Raw genomic sequence first — 21490 nt, 5'->3', positions numbered from 1 at the left:
CTTACACGATTACTTTGTTTCTATAAAAGGAGTAAATACATGAAAATAAAACAAAGCAAATGTTTAAAAACATCTGTTATATTTTCCAGACATTTTAATGTAAAGCTTATACAAAAAAAACATTTGTCTATTTCGCACAGCACTATGGATAGCGATGTGTTTGACACACCACAGAGGTTTTGTACTTTTGTAGCAGAAATACTTTTAAAAATTCCAAAAGTGTTTATAACAAAAAGTTCCATATAAAGATATTAAGGCCATTCTGGTGAAGCTTGCGAGTAGTGGATTTGAATCCTGACTACATATACGTACTAACTATTTATATATATGTAGAAGATTCATAAATACCGAATTTAAAAAATACATTAACTTTAGAATATCTTTAAAATTGGAAATATGGGGAGGACAATTGTATTGACAGCCTTAAAATTTCTTTACACATTTATAATACTTGTAATATCAAATAACTTAATTATAATAATCCTGGTCGTCATATAATACTATTACTAATTTTTATATTGTAATATATTGATTATATGAAACACTTATCACATTAGCTCTAGGACACAACGCATTACAAACAAAAATCTATAAATATATCTTACGGTTTCGTCTAACGGGACAAGAATCGCTTAAAGCGGGGAGGGAACTAAATTATCTCACAACACATTTCTGTTTGGCACTAACTCCAAATCATAGACTAAATGCATTGGCGCCAAGAAGCAAAAACTAATAAGTTTGAGAAATCACTTCGAGTTATTTTAAGCGACGAAAACGTAATTGTTCCTATTTACGCATAATATTGAGAATTTTTTTTTCACCGTTTTGTAGATTATCTTCATGATGATGCTTAGTCTATGACAAATTTTTAGTGAAGTTCTGCAATTATAACGTACACAAAATTCGAGTTTTTATAAAATAATTAAAATTTTACATATAATTTTAATGCGAGGACAATTTTGCACATTTTTTTTTCTTTATGTCAAATAAACGAACCAGCACATTTGAACAAATCACTTTAACATTTGATTTGTAGTATTTTTAAAAATTAAGCAAACACTGGCTGGGACGGTAACGTTCATGTAGTAATATCTTGGACCCAAAGTTATTTATATTTTCACATATATGTAAATGTATACCCTCGAGCCGATTTAACATAAAAAATACTATAACGGTTTTTAAATAGTTAGCAAGGTTAATTTCGATACGGGTTTCCTTTTGTCAGTTACTAGTGATTATCACAGCCTTAATGATGTGCGTCTTTATGGATTCCAAAAGACAATATTTAATTTATATTTAGGCCTAGCAAGCCTTGTGATTATATTTTTATTTAAATGAATTCATTAGAATTATTTAAGAAAATTTAAAAGCAGCATTTTAGATAGTCCGTTTTTAATACCACAGTCTACCCTAACTCAGAAACCCGTATACGCTCGAAACTGATTTAAAAAAAAATTGCTGATAATTTACATAACTTACATTTATAATGATAATCGTCTTGTCTTGGCTAAAGACAAACGATTCCATTAGCTTCTTATCTGACTTCAAAAAGGAGGTTATGTTTCAAAATGACAATCAAAGATTAAAAATATCGCAGACATTACAGATTGACAGCTACAAGTAACAGAATAAATATCGCTTAATATAAATGTACAATAGTAATGTCATATTTAATTATTAATGTTTGGTTTATCCAGTCACATCACATAAGTGTTGTTATTGCGCGGTCTCTGCTTCATTGGGGTTCTTGGCAGCTTTCTTCTGGAGTTTATCGGCCTTTTTGGCGGCGGCCTTCTTTGCGAGTGCGTCGTCCTCTGCGGGGTTGTCCCACTCCTGACGCTGTCCAGACCCGAACAGATTGTAGAATGTCGCGCAGAATATGTACACACCGCCCGCGATGTAGAACACTATTCTCCATTGCGCTTGTGTTGGCTGCAAATAACGTCGAAATTACTTAATAACAGAATACATGTACAGTGAGCTTCGTTTTCTATATACTTCTAAACCGATAGCATTTTTAACATCTTATACGCTTTCAATCGATAACAATATGAAAGGGGTCTAAAGTTTGTTGGTACACGCGAGGACATTTTTCTGTAAGTTGCATACCGCTTACAAAAGTGACTGTACCTAGATAAAAAATGGTTTTATTGTTTTTTAATTTTCTCTATTTCTGAATTAAATTTAAGTGCTTCGTTAAAGTTGGGTGTTATTTCTGTTTATAATGAGTATAGTGTACTTACCCTGCCCTCAATGATGTATCCAGCTACGATAGGTGCGAGCAAGCCCGTCAGGTTCGCGAGGCAGTTCGTGAAGGACATCAAGATGCCCGCGAACCGCGGGGATATGTCCAAGTGATTCACCTGAAGAAATAGTTACATACAGTTCAGGATATATAAGGAAAATTAAAGAAATATAATGAACATTAGCATCTTTAAGAAAAAATATATATCACGATGATTTTTATTATTCGACTAGGAATGGGATAAGCAAAGTATAGTGGAAAGGTACCTTAAACCCAGAGTAGATACCACCATTGAGACCGACGCCGACAGCCAGTATGGCGACAGTGGCGGCGGGGTTGCAGCCTGTGTTCGCCGCTATGAACAGTCCGATGGCGGGACCGTACTCACCTGTCATATTTACATACCATAAGCAATACAATATTATTTGTACGCATCAGATTTAAATTATTAAATGAAATTAACTGCTGTTCTTTGATCCGTGGTGGTATAAACATCATTATCATCGTCATCATCAGCTCACTCGTCCCTATAAGTCCCCACCGAGTGGCTCGGACTCTACCATAAGTTAAGGATGATTAGGCCATAGTCAACCACGCTGGCCAAGTGCGGGTTGATTGACTTCACACATATCTTTGAATTACTTCTCAGATATGTGCAGCATCACGATATTTTTCTTCACCGTAAGAACTTCGGATAAACGTACATATGTAAATCGGAAATGGAAAAACACATTGGTGCATTGCGGGATTCGAACCCAGGATCTGCAGATTGCAAGTCAAGTGCTGGACCCCTGAGCCACAAACTCTCCTCGGTATAAAAGTATTCCGCTAAACCCAGACGTTAATACAATAAGGTAAGGAGGGAATTGCTAAAAATCATCAAAATCTTGTATCTGCAAACAATTTTTTATCAGTATGCTATAACACGAAACTCATGTGTACGAACAAACTAAACCCACCTATACTGTTGATGATCTTCCTGACTTGAGTGTGGTTGAATCTGCCGCTGGCCAGCATCCAGTCCGCCACCACGGAGATGAACATTGAGAAGAGCCACATGCACAGATATGGAAGCGCAGACACGAAACCGTTCTGAAATACACACAAATACATTCTAAATTCGATTTCTATTTACGAGTATAAGTCAGATGGATTTTATTTAATCGAAGTCTGATAACAATTATTGCAAATCTATATATATAAAAGAAAGTCGTGTTAGTTACACTATTTATAACTCAAGAATGGCTTTACCGATATGCCTGAACATTGGTGAGGAGGTAGCTTAGAGCCAGGAGACGGACATAGGATACTATATATTCATTTTTTTCGAATTTATGCCTTGAAGAGCTGCTTTTCATTTAACTTATCTATATACTAAGTTTTTTTATATATCCACGCGGACGGAGTCGCGGGCGACAGCTAGTATATAATAATGGTTATGAATTAATTAATTAAAAATAATATATTTTCCTTAAAAAGTAAAATCATTGCATTACTTTTAAAAAAGTTAATTATTTTTGTTCTTCAATTGATCGAATTCCAATTCGCAGGAACAATTATCGGGCGCAATGATTCATTGTGTCAACGAGTTTGAACTCAACCCTTGAACTGCGAGATATTTGATTAACGCGAGACCTCCCATTGATTTATATCTGAAGTAAAAATAACTCGCACCTTCTTGTTACCGCGATGTTTTTATTTTATTATACGATTAATCTTGCATTCAACAATTTCAATTCTGGTATGAAGATTCATGGAATCGTTTTCGAGCAAAAAAATATATAAATACACAAATAAAACAACTTACGTCCTTGATAGAAAAGTGAAGAACTTGTCGCATGAATGTGGGCAGTTCCGTCATCAGAGTCTCGTAGCCGTAGTTCTGTCCCATGTGCGCCAACATGATGGCCCAGAACGGCATCGACAGGATTATCTTGCACCAGGGGATCGGCGGAGACTGGATTATCCATATTATTAATAAAAGATACAAGAAACTAGTATTATATTATAAAAAGTACCAGGACCTCATGAAACATAAAATAATGGCAAACAAAAATCTGTCCTTCAGAATCTTTTAACAAAGAGAATAAATGTTACTTACGCTGGAACCAGCAGCACCCCACAGCGAACTGAGAATGTATTTCTTCTCCGCCTCCTTAATCCTGGGGCAGACTTCAGGGTCCTCGGAGACGAGGAAGAGGAAGGCGAGGCACCAGACCGTACCGATCAGTCCGAACACGTAGAAGATGGAGGGCCAGCCGCCGGCGAACCCGTACGCCGACAGCAGACCCGACAGCGGCATGGATATTACTGTGCCGAACTGAGCTCCTGCAAGTTATTATATCCTGGTAACTGGCCTTTACATTTTACTCACATGAAATTATATTAAATAATGTTTGAATTGTTACCGGCATATACAGCAGCACCCATCCGACTTCTCTCGTTGGGTGGAATCCATTTCGCCAACATGGCGTGCGAACACGGCACAATCGGACCCTACAATAAACGGTTAACATTTTCTTTTCTATTGGATAGAACAGAACAGAACAGATTTTGATTCTTAAAACCAAACAATGTTTTACGCAGTTTAAGTCTGAACTCGGAAATGTAATTCTTAATCAAAAAAGTTTAGTTAAAATAAAAAATAAAAAAACTTTCAAATCTGTTATTGGAGACTCATCATGATTGTCTGTCAATATTTGATAGTTTGTCTCACCTCTCCCAGGCCCTGGATGAATCGCACGAGGATGAGCCACTCGTAGCCCGCCTCAGCCGCGACAGGCACCAGCAGACCGAACACAGAGTTAATCAACATTCCTACGCCCAGAAACAGACGCGCACCGAACCTGAATAAATATCCAATATTTGATACATTGAACAAAGAATAATAAAAGAACAGTGTCCAATAAAGTTTAATTCAATTAGTAAAAGACGTATTTCTGTTTCTTACATACTGCTTACCTCTTAGACAATATACCGAAGGGAATCTGCGTGATGACGTAGCCGTAGAAGAAAGAGGACAGAATGTATCCTTGCAGTGTTGAGCTCCATACGAAGGAGCCGTCCTGTGACGCCGCCGCCTTGGATAAGAAGACATTTTAATCAATATTTGCCAAGCGTATAATGTTGTTCAATACCAAAATTAAAAAAATCCAGGGAGAACAATTTGCAAAAGATAAGAATGAAAGTGTTCTTAAATTAATCACTAGCAGTTATCGCCCTGCGACTTACTTTAAAAATCTCAAACTTTCTTCCCTCTTCCATCTCTTGTGGATATACTTATATACTTGAAAAAAAAATGTCTTAGGATCTGCTTACATATTATTAAAAATCAATGAGGTAAATTTCAAGTCTATGGGCACAATAGTTTGAGTGCGAGTTGATGTATCAGCCAGTCGTACATTGGTTTCTCCTTTTAAATAACTTACATTGGTAGCGTTGGCATCGACGTTCCCGCACTCGGTGTCCATCGCTTCCTTGTGCACGGGCAACGCGGTGTGGTTGACCATAGCCACGATGGCCACGGACATGTTGGTGCGCATTATGTACGCGTTCGCCATGCCAAGGAACAGCATGAACGTCACCCAGTGCCGTGTGCCGAGACCACCTGAGAACGAAACAAATGAATGAATTAATGAACGAATGAATGATATTTTCACTATTTTAGGCGTAGATTAAGGATTTTCTTGAGTACGTCACTGGTAAATTTTGTTTATTTATTTATTTGGTTCGTCAACAAAAGTACATGAGTTCTTATATACATTTTAAGCACTATTACAAAAGGTTTAAGGAAACATGTAATTTCACTTACAGACAAACACAACATGTATAAAGTATTGGTGCATAAACAATAAAAAATAGATCAAAAGAGTATGAAAATAGAGTAAATTACAAACAATATTAAACTAAAAAATCTGAATTTAATGAGTTGGTATTTAAACGAATTGTAAATTAAACCAGAATTAAAAGCGTGTATACAACAATATACATACTTTCGCAAAACAAGAAACAGAATGTTAGACGTCTGCGACTTCACTAGGATTCAATACACCAACTATTTTTGATTTAAATATGGGTAATTTGTCATGGAATATGTCATGTTTGTCATGGAATGTGTATATTTGTTGCTTTTTATCCCTTACTTTTGCAAATTCGTGCGTTTCGTTGATTTTTTTAAGGTTTTTTAATTGCGTTTCATGTTGGTAAATATTTGCCGTATGAAACTTAAGAAAAAAACCTACATTTTCATATCTATAAACTTTTATAATCTACATGCAGATTGAATAATACGTGGGGTCAACAGAAGTTGTATTGCAGTTTATTTTTAGAAAGCATCGAGTGTCTGTGATGATGAGTGACGTGGTGATCGTGGGACAATCGCGGCGACACCTTCCGGCGATCATCTGCAATTGTCAACGGGCAGGATATTGTAAAGTATACCTACAATTACCGAATAACGACCAAACATTCGATACGAAAATTATGTCAATTACTTTACATGTAACGGAATATAACATTTATCACCCGCTAGATGTCACTCGACTCCGTCCGCGCGAAATTTAAAAAAAAACGTATCATCTGTGTTCTTCCAGACTATGTTCTACATCTATGCCAAATTTCACTACGACAAACATCCATCTATCTAAACTTTCGCATTTATAATATTAGTATGAAAGCTAAGTCATTTAGTGTTTAATTTTTTTTTATTGAATGACTTCAATTTACTATAATAGAATGTCCTCATATCATACATATTACAATTTAGTATAATTACATCGGACAGTTCAAACGGAAGAACACTCAGCAAAATAAACACAATACGTTATCGATAAGTCTTTAATGCGTTATATTATCGATAATATCCAGTTGTAACCACATATAGAACCTTTTACATGAACAAATCCGCGTATCTTCTGATATCGCTTTTTACGATTAAAGATTAGAAGCAATTCAGTTCCTGATTATTGTATCTTGATTTAATTGACATTATAATAATAAGTTGTTATAAATTTACTTTTAATTTGTTGTATTTATTTGCACTCCACCTACGCACAGACTAATGTTATCTTGGCAGATTTCTATTTTTAAGTTTATTCCACTTTCTTGGACATAAAATAGTAGCCCAAAAATATAGTGAATTATGTTCGTAATCCAAGGTTTATTCATGTTAATGATGTACGCAATTTTATGTAACTTTAAAGTTAAAATACGTAATTTAGTCTTAATTTTTATTGATAATTTTTTAAGGGCAATTTACTTACGCGTTAAGATAGAAACGTGATATTTCATAATAGAATGTGTAGGTCATTTCCGTCACGTATAAATGTACCTACGTCATATTACCTTAGCTAGAACTTGGCAACATTTTACTTCATTGCCGCCAAAACGTCAATTCTTGTCTCTGGGCTAATCTAAAATTGTCTATTAATTTAAATTATGCTATCATTTCAGTACTTTGACAACTTACATTAACTAATTAAGAATTATATCGCCAATGATAAAATTATAATTATAAAATATTATTTTACATTTTCGTTAATTAAAATGGCGGGAAATTTTGGCATTTCGATATTTCTTCTGTCAATAGAAATTATTAGCATTTGACTAAAAAGTATGTACAAACGTAGATTTCCTTTGCCGAAACACTTGTCTATATGTAATAAAAATCTATTCATAGGATGTTATCACCATAAAACCCATTTCAACTTTATCCAAATTGAATTAAGTCGACATAAAAAAGGAATTTTACGTCTTTTTCGCCTAAAGTAATAAAGCTCCAATAATGTAAATGGTCTTTGCTTTGAATGCCAAGAACATTTTGCACGTTGAACGTTATTTTTAGAATGAAAAAAAAAGTACGACTAAACTTTACTTTCGCCAAACTTTTCCATGAATATAAATATGACAGCGTTTCATTTTACACTACTGTCTAAAATAAAATTATTTTTAAGTGTGTCTTGTAATTTAAAAATAAATTTTAGAATTTTTTATACGTCATCATCACCAGCCAGTATAAGTGCATGGGCGTGGCCTGTCCTAATTCCTTTTTATAATTACAATTTATCTATACTTTTAAATTTAATATCATAAAACTATTTTTACTAACAATTTGATTCTAAAACACAAGTTTAATGTGTTTATATTATGTCCCATTCATCAAAGTATTTCATATTTTGGCTTGATTTATTACAAAAATGACGTCAAAGTAACGCTAACGATAAATCGAGAGAAATGAGTGCATGTTTCATTTTTAAAAAATATTTTAAGAAATTTCATGAAAAAAATAATAACAAGATAAAGTCGGACGGCAATAAAGACAACTTGATTTTATTGATATGTGCGATCTGTCAGTTAAAAAAAACATGAAATTGAGTTTAATTGAACATCAAAAGGCAAGTCAATTGCTACTTACAATGTTGTATGGTTTGAAGTTTGTTTATTAATTAATATATAATCTATCAATGCTTTCTATAAACAAAGAGTAAGCGTTGGGACATAGATGCCATGGGAATGCATTGTAACTGGCAACTACGTTTCTTTCAACATAACTTAAAAAAATAAATGACAACTCCAAGGAGTTTCTGTTTAATACAAATTAAAAAAATATTACACGTAAAAGTTACAAACCGTAAAGTTAGTACCATATTTTTCTAACTTTTTTTAAAAATAAAGCAAGAACAAGTGTTGATTTTATATTGTATACAATTACAATTAATTTTTATTGGTCGAGTGAAAGGCTTTGGAAGCCTTACTACGTGTAATGAATCCTCAGACGCACTTGCTGCGCTTCTAACGATGTGACAACACAAAGTTAACTAGATGTAAACTGTAAATAATTATATGCTTTGAATAGTGGAAAAAGGTCTTAATCTTACTCTTACTAATATTATAAATGCGAATGTTTAGATGGATGGATGGATGTTTGTTTGAAGGTAACTAGAACGACTGATTGGATCTCGATGAAATTTGGCATGGATCTAGAACTTAATCTGGAAGAACATAGTATTTTTTTTTAATTCCGCGCGGACGGGGTCGCGAGCGACAGCTTGTTTTATATAAACGTAACTGGCAGGCATATTTTAGGTTATGACGCGTGCGGCGTGCGTTCAGTGATAATTTCCACATCCACGCGCGCTTGTTGTCAGAGTGACGTCGGCATGCGATTGCCGCCGTTTTCATACTACGACCGTCTACTCAATGTCTTCTATAATACGGAAAATTCTATTCATGGAATGTAAGGGAAATAACTATCTCAATTACAACAAAATAAGTACCAATAAAATGTTAATATATTATTTATTTCGCTATAGACTTATTTTAATTTTCAAGAAATAGTTTTGCTCCTGATATTTAATCAACCTAACAAATCAACTGAAGTTATAAATTAAATCTTACGCAACATACACATTATTTGCGTAAATAGGTAGTTATTTTATAATCAAAGGTTTTTACAAAAGAGGTTGTTATAATCTATATGAATATGACACATATTATGATAATTTTTTAACAACTTCCATTTCACGTTCATTTATCATGAGGCAATTTTTTTTTTATTTCTTGGGTAAACGAATTTACAATTATATAGTCGTAAAACTGAAATACAACGGTATGTTTGTTCCTAAATAATTAGGTCAGTCGTAATGTAACGTACGAACCAACTGATAAAGAATCTTATAATGCATATTAATTCATTCTAACCATAGCTTTTCACTACAGACACACAACATATAAAAACATAGTATCCCTTTCATCTCACTAACATTATAAATGCGAATGTCTAGATGGATGGCTGGATGTTTGAAGATATATCTAAAACGGCCGTACCGAACTCGATGATATTTGGCATAGATGTAAAATGTAGTATAAAAGAACACGTAGGTTACTAATTATGTATTAATTCTGCGCGGACGGAATCGCGGGCGAATGCCAGTTCTCATTAAAAAGGCAACTACATGTTCAAATACAAATGTATAAGTGAAAACCCACGTTTAAACATAGCTGGAGAAAAATACTGTATCGAGAAAAATATAGTTTTTTTGGTGGTACCTATATGTAAAAGTTATGTAAACTTATTCGCATAGGAAACAATTCGAGCCGACAAGTCCAAGGTCATTGTCGGCAGAGCGACTGTTGATTGTATTGTCACCGGTCTCGGTGACCGAACACGGACCGACATTTTTTGTCAGCTACTCGGAAATGCTTCTATTCCGTCTTTCAATAGTCGAATTCCACGCACTAAATGAGTAATTAATGAAAAAAAAACTAACATATGTAGGTGACACTGAATGAAAATATTCTATCATTTGCAACAAGTCCCCAACGAGGGCCTATTCTGAGTTAGGGACTAGGCTATAGTCAATCACGCTGGATCAGTGCGTTGACTTCACACATATCTTTCAGTTTTTTCACAGATATGTGTAGGTTACATCACGATAATTCACTTTATAGTAAGAAGCATATTTACAAATATTTTGTTAAACACAAGATCTATTTAAAATGTCATCCAAACAATAATTGCAATTTTGCTTGAGATGCAATTTCTTTTTTTTATAATTGAAAACGTTGTACAATTTACGTGATCTTCGTTAACTTTAAAATATGAGATATTATTTATCTAATTTCTATTTCAAGGTAAAATGAAAGAAAAATGTACAAACGACATTTCCTTGTAATATTTTATATATTGCTGAACTTTTTATATACAGTTATTTAAATTGTTAAAAAACTTAAAATCGTTGTTCGACAAGAACTATTCTACGAACATACAGGTACCTTTGTTCTCGGAAAAAACTGATACTTAGAAGGTTAATTAATTAATTGAATGCATCTGTTATATAAATGGAATTATGCTTCTTTTGTTTTGCATTCACACACCCACACATATATACACGCGCACACACAGAAATATGTATTGGACTTAGAAATACGATTGTCTTTTAAAATTAAAAATTTAATGCCGGCAAATAAACAAATTGTCAATCTACACTGCCTGTAATAATTGAACAATAAGAAAATGGTATATATTCTAGGCTTTTTTTTTACTTTCAAGTTCTGGGATTTGTAACTGGCCATTACACCACTGTTCAGAAATTTTTCAATATTTTTTTTTATATAGAAACTATTTTTGTCTACCATAAAGTTTTCAAAGAGATTCACAGTTTTGTAACTATTCAGGTCACATGAGTGTCGGGAACGTTTTAAAAATCTTCATGGTGCAATACATTTTCATGCTGTTACGTTAAATATAGTGGAGACTTTAGTATTTAGTAAATGTTATTAGAGTAGGAAAAAGGATCATTGTTTTCGGCGGACGATATAATAGCGGGAAAACCAAAATTTTTGCAGAAATTGCTTAAAATACAGATTATGTAATGTACATAGTTGACATAGTTTTCTATAAATTAGCTTACGTTGAATAAAGATAAAGAAATTAACCCGAACATAACCTAAATTCTATTATAAAACATCATGGCGAAACTTTTCTGTTTTATAAAGCGAAACTTTATCTATATGAAATTTAATATGTAACGAATTACTTCCAGTTGTTTGCTAAAAAAATGCAGTGCGGTTGATTCTTCCAACTCCACGTGGAAAAAACGTGTAATAGATGATAATTCCAAGTATTTCCTTAGATCGATGTGATCTTGATCATTAAAATAATTAAATTCCGTCCTATAAAGTTGTTTATTCAGCTAATAGATATTTCATTATTTCAAAATGTTGCGAAGCCAAATTTTTAAATATTCTTCGTAATAAATCGCAGTCTTCCGGGAACGTATGCCGTTCTTATCAGTATTGATAAGTGCGGCATAAACACGTAGTTCCCGATGACGTCACGGGTGACTCACCGCTGTACGCCTTCGGGCGCTGGTCTTCGAGACCGGGCTGCTCCCAGACCAGCACGTGACCACGAGACCGGGAGACCATGATGAAGACTTAGATAACTCAGATGAAGTAACCGTAAGTAACTGAAGTTGGTCTACGTCACGTTGTCGGGTGAGACGACGAATGACACGGGGATGGTTTCAATCATGGCGGGAAGACAGGGTTGCGAATGCAGACTGACGCGAGGCTCTGAAGCGACTGCGGTACGCCGCGCGTCGCTCCTCTACACCTCCGCGTCCTCCCGTCCTCCGCCGTAAATACAGCGGGGGAGGAGACCGACGCGAGCGGGGAGGGGCACACGCGTCACTCGCGTGCTCGAGCGCCGCCGGTCGCGTCTAGTTTTTAGTTTTTGCCGAACTGAAAGTTTATTCACAAAATGTACAGTCAGCGTCGCATCTTACGTAGGCACTTATTTGCTATTTACGTGGCGTGACATAGATAATTTTTTGCAATGTTATGCGCTCGACTGTACTAATTACACGGTTCAGATACTGAGATGAGTGTTTTATCGTAGTTGATTTGATAAAAAAATATCAAGGTTCAATTTTACTGCATAGGCGGTTTGATGTGATCCTGTATTTTTAGGCAAATTTGCATAAATTTTGTTGCAAAAACATTGCACATTTAAAATTGTCTTGAATAAAGAAATATTATTACTTATTTATAGTAATAGTACTTTCGTTTCTTATATATCTTTTTCTTCGAAGGATAATTGCGGAAATAAATGAGGAAAATTATGGGTTTTTTAATTAACTAAGCTAACCTTAATTCGTGTTTGTTTGGTCAATCCAGTTGTCAGTTCGATTAGAGTGTTTCAACATATTCTCCCACATTAAAAATAAGATAAATGATTGTCATAAGATATCAAACACTGCACGTAATACCGAGACACCGGAAAGCGGATGATTCAAAACAAACATGATAACATTATAAAAAGCCTGCAATATTTCTAGCAATCATTTAGGTAACATTTACAAGGTTTATTTTACTTTTCACAGACGTGCAAAGAAAAATTAAACCTTATCTCATTAGTATGAAGCTCATTTTATTTAATACTAGCTGTCTCCCGCGACTCATTTCGCGCGGAATTAAAAAAAATCTAATTTTCGTGTATATATAGCCTAAAGCCTTCCTTTATAAATGGGGTATCCAAAAAAAATATTTCAAATCGTACCGGTAGTTCCTGCGATTAGCGCGTACAAACAAACTCTTCCGCTTTATAATATTAGTAGATATAAATAAAAAATCAGCACTACTCTCCGCACTTCTATGTGAACGGATTTTTAGAGCCCCCGCACACTAAAGACTTTTAGTCGCCCGATTATTTGATCATGCGATTAATCAGTATGAGCATGTAATCGGTGTAAAATGCGCACCTACATATGTATGTACATGCTCATAATGCACGCGAAAATATCGGGGGAATAAAAATCTCTAATGTGCAGGGCCCCTTATTTTGTGTTTCCACAGTCGGAACATTGCAAAATCATATCATCCCTTTCATTCTTATTGAAAAAAAGAGAGATAAAAATATACATTTAATATGGATGTTTCGCCAGTCGAAACAAACATAGAAATAAAAGTTCTTTCGTCAGTGCATCGTCGAGATTACATTGACGTCAACAAATATTTTTACTCCTCATTCAAATAAAACTTTCTATATAATATAAAAGCGCAAAGATAATATAATCTAAATATAACTTAGAGGATTATAGATTCGAATTTCATCTTTTTATATATACAATTTTCCTATTTGTAAAACTGGTTCAAATAATGGTTATATATAAATAGATACGTTTTCGACCTATGTATAATAATGTACATAAGTAAAAAACATTGGTATAACAAGAGCAAGTTTTACATTAATACATAAAATTAATCAATCATCATCAGCTCACTATACGTCCTCACCGAGGAACTCGCAACCTGCCTTAAGTTAGCAGTGATTAGGCCATAGTCAACTAAAACTAAAAACTACAATAAAAACTAAATAACTTTTGAAAAATATCTATAAAATTGTTTCATCAATAACTAAGTTAATAATAATATATTTCATAAATCGACTACCATTATTCCGATAGTCGTATCGGTAAATGGACTGATAGCGAAGAGCTTCGACCAACATCTCAAGAAGCTCTCGCTACACAATTGGATTAAGGGCCCGATACAAAAGGCAGTTATCCTAGAAACCGCGCGCATCGTGAGAAGGTTCCTGTCCCTGCAGCCCTGACCACTGGTTGTTTGAGTCATGGGATTCCGCAGCCGGTGGTGTTTTGTTTTTAATATAATATGTTTTGTATATTTTTTTTTGGATATGAAATGTATTATATTAGAAATATGATAAATAAATGTATATAAATATTTCATAAAAATGCTCTCAATGTGCATATAACTTAAAGAATTAATAACACAATTGAATGCGTTGTATTTAAAGGCAAAGAGTGGCCGCGGTAAAAAATACATAGAATTTAATAGAGGTGACTCACGCAGGTTTGTATCGCAAATGATTTTCCTCACAGGATACCATTCGGCAAAATAATGATACAGAAATTAATGTCTTTATTAAAATTATTATATTATAGAGTCATGTCACATTTAATATGTTAAAATACATTTGACGTTCTTATGATGAAGGAAAACATTGTGATGCAACCTGCACATGTCGGGGAAATTCAAAGATATGTGTGAAGGTTCGGCATTGGACCAGCGTGGTCGACTATGGCTTAATCATCCCCTAAATTAGGCTTTAACATAAACACTGGGGACATTATAAGCTGACAACGTGAATAAAAATAAAACGCACATTAATAATGAAAAGGAGAAAATAATACTCGCAACACGTAATTTTTTTTATATTATGTCATTTTCATACGATTTATAATTCTATGACATAGCAACATATGCTTTATGTTTTGAAGACAAGATATAAATAATATGCGATATCGTATTCGTTTTATTCGCTTCACTCAAATCTCAGACGTGAGCCGTCGATTCATTGGAACTTGTATTCGGAGATTGGTTGTTGTGAATTTCAATTTTAGGGTACCGTTGAATTTTGTGAACTAAATGTCTTTAACCGTCTTTAATATGTACATATCACTAATTAAAGTAATATATAATAATATAATAGTTTACTCTCTCTTTACCTAATGTAAGTTACAAGTTTAGTAACATGACATTTTACAAGATCTTTACCACTAGTGAATTACCAATCTTGTCTCTTAGCCTGTCCATCGGAGGTCAATGGAATAAATTCGCTATAAGGTGAATATGAAATTAAAAACATTTAAACTAACAAAGATGAAAAAGGAATCATTTATCAAAATCTCATACTCGTCTTACTTTGATGTTCCAATGAATAATTTTTGAACGGAAAGTAATTGAGAAAAAAAACGCAGGTCAATGTCTTACCAAGTTTTTGTGAGAGAAATAATCATCATTCAAGTTTATGAATTAACGTATTGACTCAAGGCTGAAAACTGCATGAATCGTTATCGTGTCTAAAAATATCGACAATTGATATGTATAGCTACAAGTAACTAGATGTACAGTTTAACTAACGGTGCTAAATAACACTAAATTGGATTTTTACCTATCTGCTATGTTGTCTAAGTTTTGTTTCTCATCCAAAAACCTAGATTCTTTTAAAAGGATTGTTTATTATATTTTGTACCATTTCATTTATTCATTTAAACCACGGGGAGATGAAATGTAGATTTTTTAAATTTTTTTATTCTGAAATTGTCTTTTTGTTTGGAAAAGTTTAGTTAAAGTTAAAGATCGTAAATTTGATATCTTACCGCCATCTAGTATCATAACTTCACAATGTGTAAAAGAAAACTGCCATCTATCGTTGAAAAGCTACAACAAACGTACATAACTTTTTTAAAGTGTAGTAACTCTGCGCTAGAGGGCAGGCATATCTTAAGGATCTTTATTTACAACCAAACATGGTTAATCGATTTTTGGATTTAATGATTTTAGGTCATTACAATGAAGATATGTTTTTGAGTCTAGCATTAACAATCTAATTGGACTCATTTGACAATAACTTAATTAGTTATTTTTTCACGCGATAATGTTGGCACAATTTGTTGTTCTGTGCGCAAATAATCGCGTTTAATTAGATATTTCTTACGAACATTTTTAATATCTGGAATTTAAGAGTGGTTACTGTTAGCGGATGAAGTTATGGCTGTACATTATGTTTTCTATCAAGTACGATGAAACCTAATTGACCAGCTTTGCATGTAGTGGTGTCTACTTTACCCAGTACTTCAGTTATTGTAAGTCAAAATTATTAAACAGTTATTGTAAGTTAAACATTCTTCGAGCGATAGGAGGCTTCATAAACATAACAAAACGATTGACAGAAGCGCTCACATGTCATCGCGTCACGTTCCACCTGCGAGACAATTACGTACCGACAGCAAATAACACATCGATACCAAGTAATTAGGGTTATTTTACATCCTATTGAAACTTCCAAAAGGTTGTCAAATTGTCTGTATGTTTTTTATTTCCGACTTTGCATTTTGAGTTTTTTTTTCTAGTAAATTTATTGGATGCTACAATGTGTTAATACTTTGTGTTAGTTAAAAGGATTTTAGGGGTCAAAAATAAGTCTTAATTTATTTTATAAATTAAAACATTATTGACTTTGGAAAAATTGTTTTTTTCTTGATTTTAGCAAAAGGTACAAAAAAGTAAAATTACCATTTTTAAGTAAAATCGATTATACGAATTTATGAGCAAACCGTCAGGTCAATTTAAATGTAAATTCTGCATAATCTTTATAAACGTCACAAAAACACGTGTCCTCGTACTTTATTGAGCGATGTACTCAGAGACAATTGTAAAAAACCTTATATAGTGAGCAAAAGACTAAACGAAATCATAGGAATTTAACCCGAAGTACTTGGGTAATAAGTATGATATTAGTACATGTAGGTTACGGGCAATTTCCATGCGGGCGATGCGGGATTGAATAACGAGCGCCATCTACCGGATGCCGGCATTGTGTCCACACCTCAACAAGTTCCCTGCGAACTGATTCACACAGAACATGATTACGAATGAATAGATCAGGCAAATTGTTGCTCCTGTGTTGAGGTTATTGGGTCAAATAGTTATTGCTTGTTAAGCTTGTGAATAATAGTAATGATAAGCGTAAACTTTGAAAGTATCTATAATACCTATATTCAATTAAGTTATGTGAATATGGCGCAGTAAAGATAAGGAAAATCGGTATTCTTTTCGACAATTTCCTCAGTATTGCATATCTAACTTTGTATTCTTTGTTTCGAGAAAATCGTGACTGAATGCAAACTTGTTCGGAATAACATAAGTATACCTACTTAGTAATTGATCAACTACTGTTTCTTTTTCTTTGTAATAGTTTTAATAGACAGACATTATTTTTGTTCAGAGGCTTTTCACTCAAATATTTTCATACGTTCTGTTTTCGTCAAGCCAGCCTGTTTTCAGTTCAAGCTCTATATAATATATAGCTAGTTATAACAAAAAGACGTATAGTTTTCAATATATAGGTCGCTAACGGTGCAGGACTGTTTGCGGAGCACCACAATGCGCCATTGTCCCGGCAGCGGGGAGCAGCGGCAGCGCGCAGGCCACGAGATTTATTGCTATGCGCCGCACAACCCATATACAATACAACTGTTAAGGACCCTGCACACAATGTTTATGATTTTAGCGAGCATTCTAGATCCCAAAAAACTATTTGTCCTCAACCCATATACATGTGTGTTAACCACGCTTGCCAAGCGCGGGTTGACTTAACACATATTTTTGAATTCCTGCAGGTACGTGCAGTTTGTATTAATAACTTCTATTTTTGTCTATATTATTAAAAGCTTGCTAAAATATCATAAGTAACATAATGTGATCAGAAATATTCCTATTCAAATTTAAAAGAATAGGTTTCAGTCCTAGTTACTTTAGTCCTGCGCACTAATGTAAACGGACCTTTACCAGGTATAGTAAACCACGAACAGACAAGAGACAGTGTGTCCACCGAGAATATTGAGCATTCTATGCCGCGTACCGTTGCATGGAACACGACAATACTCCGCGACTAGGGCTGCCATTAAGTCCCTAATATAAATCCCTTGAGTTCGTCACTTAGGGGCCCTGAATGTCATAAAAGGCACTGAAAAGGGAATTATGACATGGTTCTGTGTTGCCATAACCTTAGAATTTGACATACGAATATATTGTTGTCCTTGATTGTGTCAAAGGTAATGAAAGGGATGCATAAACAACTACTGCACTCAAGTTCTTCGGTAACGTTGCAAAGAAAGCGTATGAAGAAAAATGACTTGGTTTGCACGTGTTTGCCTTGACATCGATTTCTTTTGTTTAGACTAGTCAAAATTCAATAGATAATTTTTATTTGGCCAGTGTCCGGATTTAAGTAATTGCCAGCCCTACCTGATAGGGAAAGTTCAAAGTAATCAAACGCAATTTGGATTAGAAATTGGTTATTTAGGTTTAATCTTAATTATTTATTGTTTATATATTTTTTTAATTTCATTGAAATCTTTAAATAGAAAAGAAGAAAATTTAACACCAATTTGTGGTTGTGAAGTACTGATTAAAATTATATTAATAGTCTTAACAATTAAAGCAATTATAGTTTTGGGTCAAGTACAAACTAATTATTATAAGTATATTGTACGATTATATTTTTAAGTGGGAATTAAATTGCAAAATTTAAACAACAAATATATATTTATAACCTATAGACCTAATCTAGAGCCCAATTGTTAGGCAAAAAATGCCTTTTTTAGGGAGAAATTTCCTCAGTGTTGTCATTTAAAATACAAAATGACGTTTCGGATATTGACGCTTGATTAAACGTCAAACTTGAAACTTATGTCAAATATAAAATACTCCATTTAAAGGTTATACGTATATCTATAAAAGCATAAAAGGAAAACAAATTGGATAATATTTGTAGTGCAAAGATCAATAGTACGATTATTATAATAAAACACTGACAGAAGAGCGAGTCATTAATTTGTTAGTTTATGGTAATTAGTAGATTTAATGAAGACGTTTTATCCAAGGACGAGGAAAAATTATTTCTAGTAGTAAATTTAGATTTTATATTACTTTATTATTTATGTTTTGTGTAGTAAAGTAATTAAATAATATATCTTTATAATACAATAGTAAAGATATATAGATTTTTATTTATTTTTCTTTATCATAAAAAATTTTACATTCCCCAAAAATTGTTATGAGTTTCCACTCTAGAAACATCTACACAAAAATATATATTGTCGGTTCTTTTATTTTATTTAAAAAAAAAGGGAAAAATTATGTTTTATAGCAGTGTAAATCTACTGCAATATCAACCAATACAACATAATATTGTATACTAAAATAATGTGTTCAATCTCTTTGTTGTTTATTCCCTTTCCACCAATAGATGTCGCTACCTGTTCGCGTAAACGTCAATCAAGGTATTCACAAAACGACTGGTGTCATGCAAACGAAACACGCGATCGACTAATAAATAATTTGTTACCTTGACTCAACTCACACTAAGCGATGAAAATAATGTTTATACCATGTTATATGAGAAATTGATTATAATACTAGATAAAGTTCAACCACCTTAAAACTACATTAATAAGTTTTACGAAATTCAGTAATAAATCAAATTAGTTTTATTATGTTTTAAAATGGTTATATCTGATTAGGTCCAAAAAATTAAAAATAAAATTTAATTGGATTAACCAACGAAAATATTTTACATTTTGAAAAATAAATTCGAAAACGATCGGTACAATACAAATCTTGTCCTTGTTATAAGTGTGTTGGAAAATTATTATGTTTTAATAGGTTAGAGATCCACTTCAGATGTTATTCAATGCGGCAAATCCCGCGATTTACTTTGAGTGGTCAGCGGATCATGCAGATAGCAAATCGCACTACTGTCAATGTTATGGGATTCCCCGCTTTTTTATTAGATTATTATTTTAAACATCCGCTTGGAAGGTTCATAAAAAAGATTATAATGATTTTTTATAGTGGCAACTTTTTATTAAAAGAATTCGACGTTGTACATGTTTGGTAAAATTTAATCACATCATAGACTTATAACCCCAGTAATATTTGAAATGATACAGACAATTAAAAACGATATATCTACTATAGTGTTTGTTGCAAAGACGCATTGAAAGAGGGGGAACTATGTAGATTGTTGCAAACAATGTATTATGTCTTAGGAATACTAACAACAAACCGACAAATGAATTGTCAATAGAGTATGTCACGTCGCATCGTATCTTGAAGATCACGGTAAACGTGCGGCAAACGCATTGTCATAACTTTTTTTTTCTTTCCTTAGTCACTCCCTAAAATGTCAGTCAATGTCTTGAAATTTATCTATGGTCGACGGTCGATCCTTTCCTCTTATAGTCCAACATTGTGAGACCCACAAGGATCTCGGGTTATATTTTGGACATTGACAGTGTAATTTTGACCAATAAGGGAGTGACAGCTGCCGGGGATAATGTTGCCATTTGTACATTTTCAAAATTCCAGAAAAATATTACTTTTGACAATTTAACATTTAGTTTTCATTGTTAATATCAGGACCATGGTTATAATGAAGCTAACATGTAACTAAAAGTTATTAATGGTGTCCTGTTAATGCTGAAATTAATTATAAAAAAAGTAAATTTACTTAGTCTTTCTTTAAAAAATCCTAAGGCTGTATCAATTTATTTGGATTATCGGATTATACAATAAAATGTCTAAATGAAAATCTTTACTCCTGGAAATTATTACAAAAAAAAAATCTTTCACACGATTTTTTTGAGTAAAACTTAATAACCTCGTACGTAAAATAACCAAAGTGTAAAGTTAAACCGGATAATAATAACGTTGGCAATTCTATTACGTGTTTAATGTCATTAAAATAAAACATAATAATAAAGTGTACAAAAAACATGCATTTAAAGCATTTTCCTGTTTACACTACTTGTAACATTGTGGAATTCCACATAAAAAGCAAACGTTGTCCGAATTTAAGCAAAGCCTTTGACCTTGGGACTGCATGACAATAAAAATAAAAACAAACCAAAGAAATGACAGAACAGAACCTTCACTAAGCCAATGATTAACGGACGAACAAATTAGTAGCCGGTAGTAGTATGATGTCTAATTGGTATGTTATGGTCGAATTCGATTGTTCAAATTTAATTTTATAAATAGAGCTCAGCGCTTTGTGATTAGTTTTTATACAATAACGCTACTACGTTGGTTGTAGACATCAATATTTTTGCATAATATATAGTGAAAGAAAGTCTTGAACCCTAAACGTTAGCC

The 21490-nt window shown here is 33.3% G+C and overlaps 1 protein-coding gene across 2 annotated transcripts in view; it reads right to left on the bottom strand.

Moving 5' to 3' along the window:
• Nucleotides 1-60: 60 nt before the first annotated feature.
• Picot (putative inorganic phosphate cotransporter protein picot) overlaps nucleotides 61-21490 on the bottom strand; it is a 39474-nt gene continuing 18044 nt past the window's right edge. Inside the window, exons 1-11 of one of the 2 annotated variants that reach the window (XM_013325184.1) lie at nucleotides 12094-12229; nucleotides 5674-5852; nucleotides 5207-5325; nucleotides 4962-5091; nucleotides 4654-4741; nucleotides 4347-4573; nucleotides 4053-4202; nucleotides 3205-3337; nucleotides 2512-2633; nucleotides 2244-2363; nucleotides 61-1932 (exon numbers count right to left, since the gene is read on the bottom strand). In XM_013325184.1, coding sequence (XP_013180638.1) covers nucleotides 1717-1932; nucleotides 2244-2363; nucleotides 2512-2633; nucleotides 3205-3337; nucleotides 4053-4202; nucleotides 4347-4573; nucleotides 4654-4741; nucleotides 4962-5091; nucleotides 5207-5325; nucleotides 5674-5852; nucleotides 12094-12172 — 1563 coding nt within the window. In that variant the 5' untranslated portion in view covers nucleotides 12173-12229 and the 3' untranslated portion in view covers nucleotides 61-1716. Of the gene's footprint in view, nucleotides 1933-2243; nucleotides 2364-2511; nucleotides 2634-3204; nucleotides 3338-4052; nucleotides 4203-4346; nucleotides 4574-4653; nucleotides 4742-4961; nucleotides 5092-5206; nucleotides 5326-5673; nucleotides 5853-12093; nucleotides 12230-21490 lie in introns of those variants that run through there. The other variant, XM_013325185.1, reaches the window with a different exon arrangement.

This window comes from Papilio xuthus, unplaced genomic scaffold (assembly GCF_000836235.2).
Source record: "Papilio xuthus unplaced genomic scaffold, Pxut_1.1 DF824888.1, whole genome shotgun sequence".
In the NCBI taxonomy this organism is placed as follows: domain Eukaryota; kingdom Metazoa; phylum Arthropoda; class Insecta; order Lepidoptera; family Papilionidae; genus Papilio; species Papilio xuthus.
This window is presented reverse-complemented; position numbering and strand designations above follow the sequence as displayed.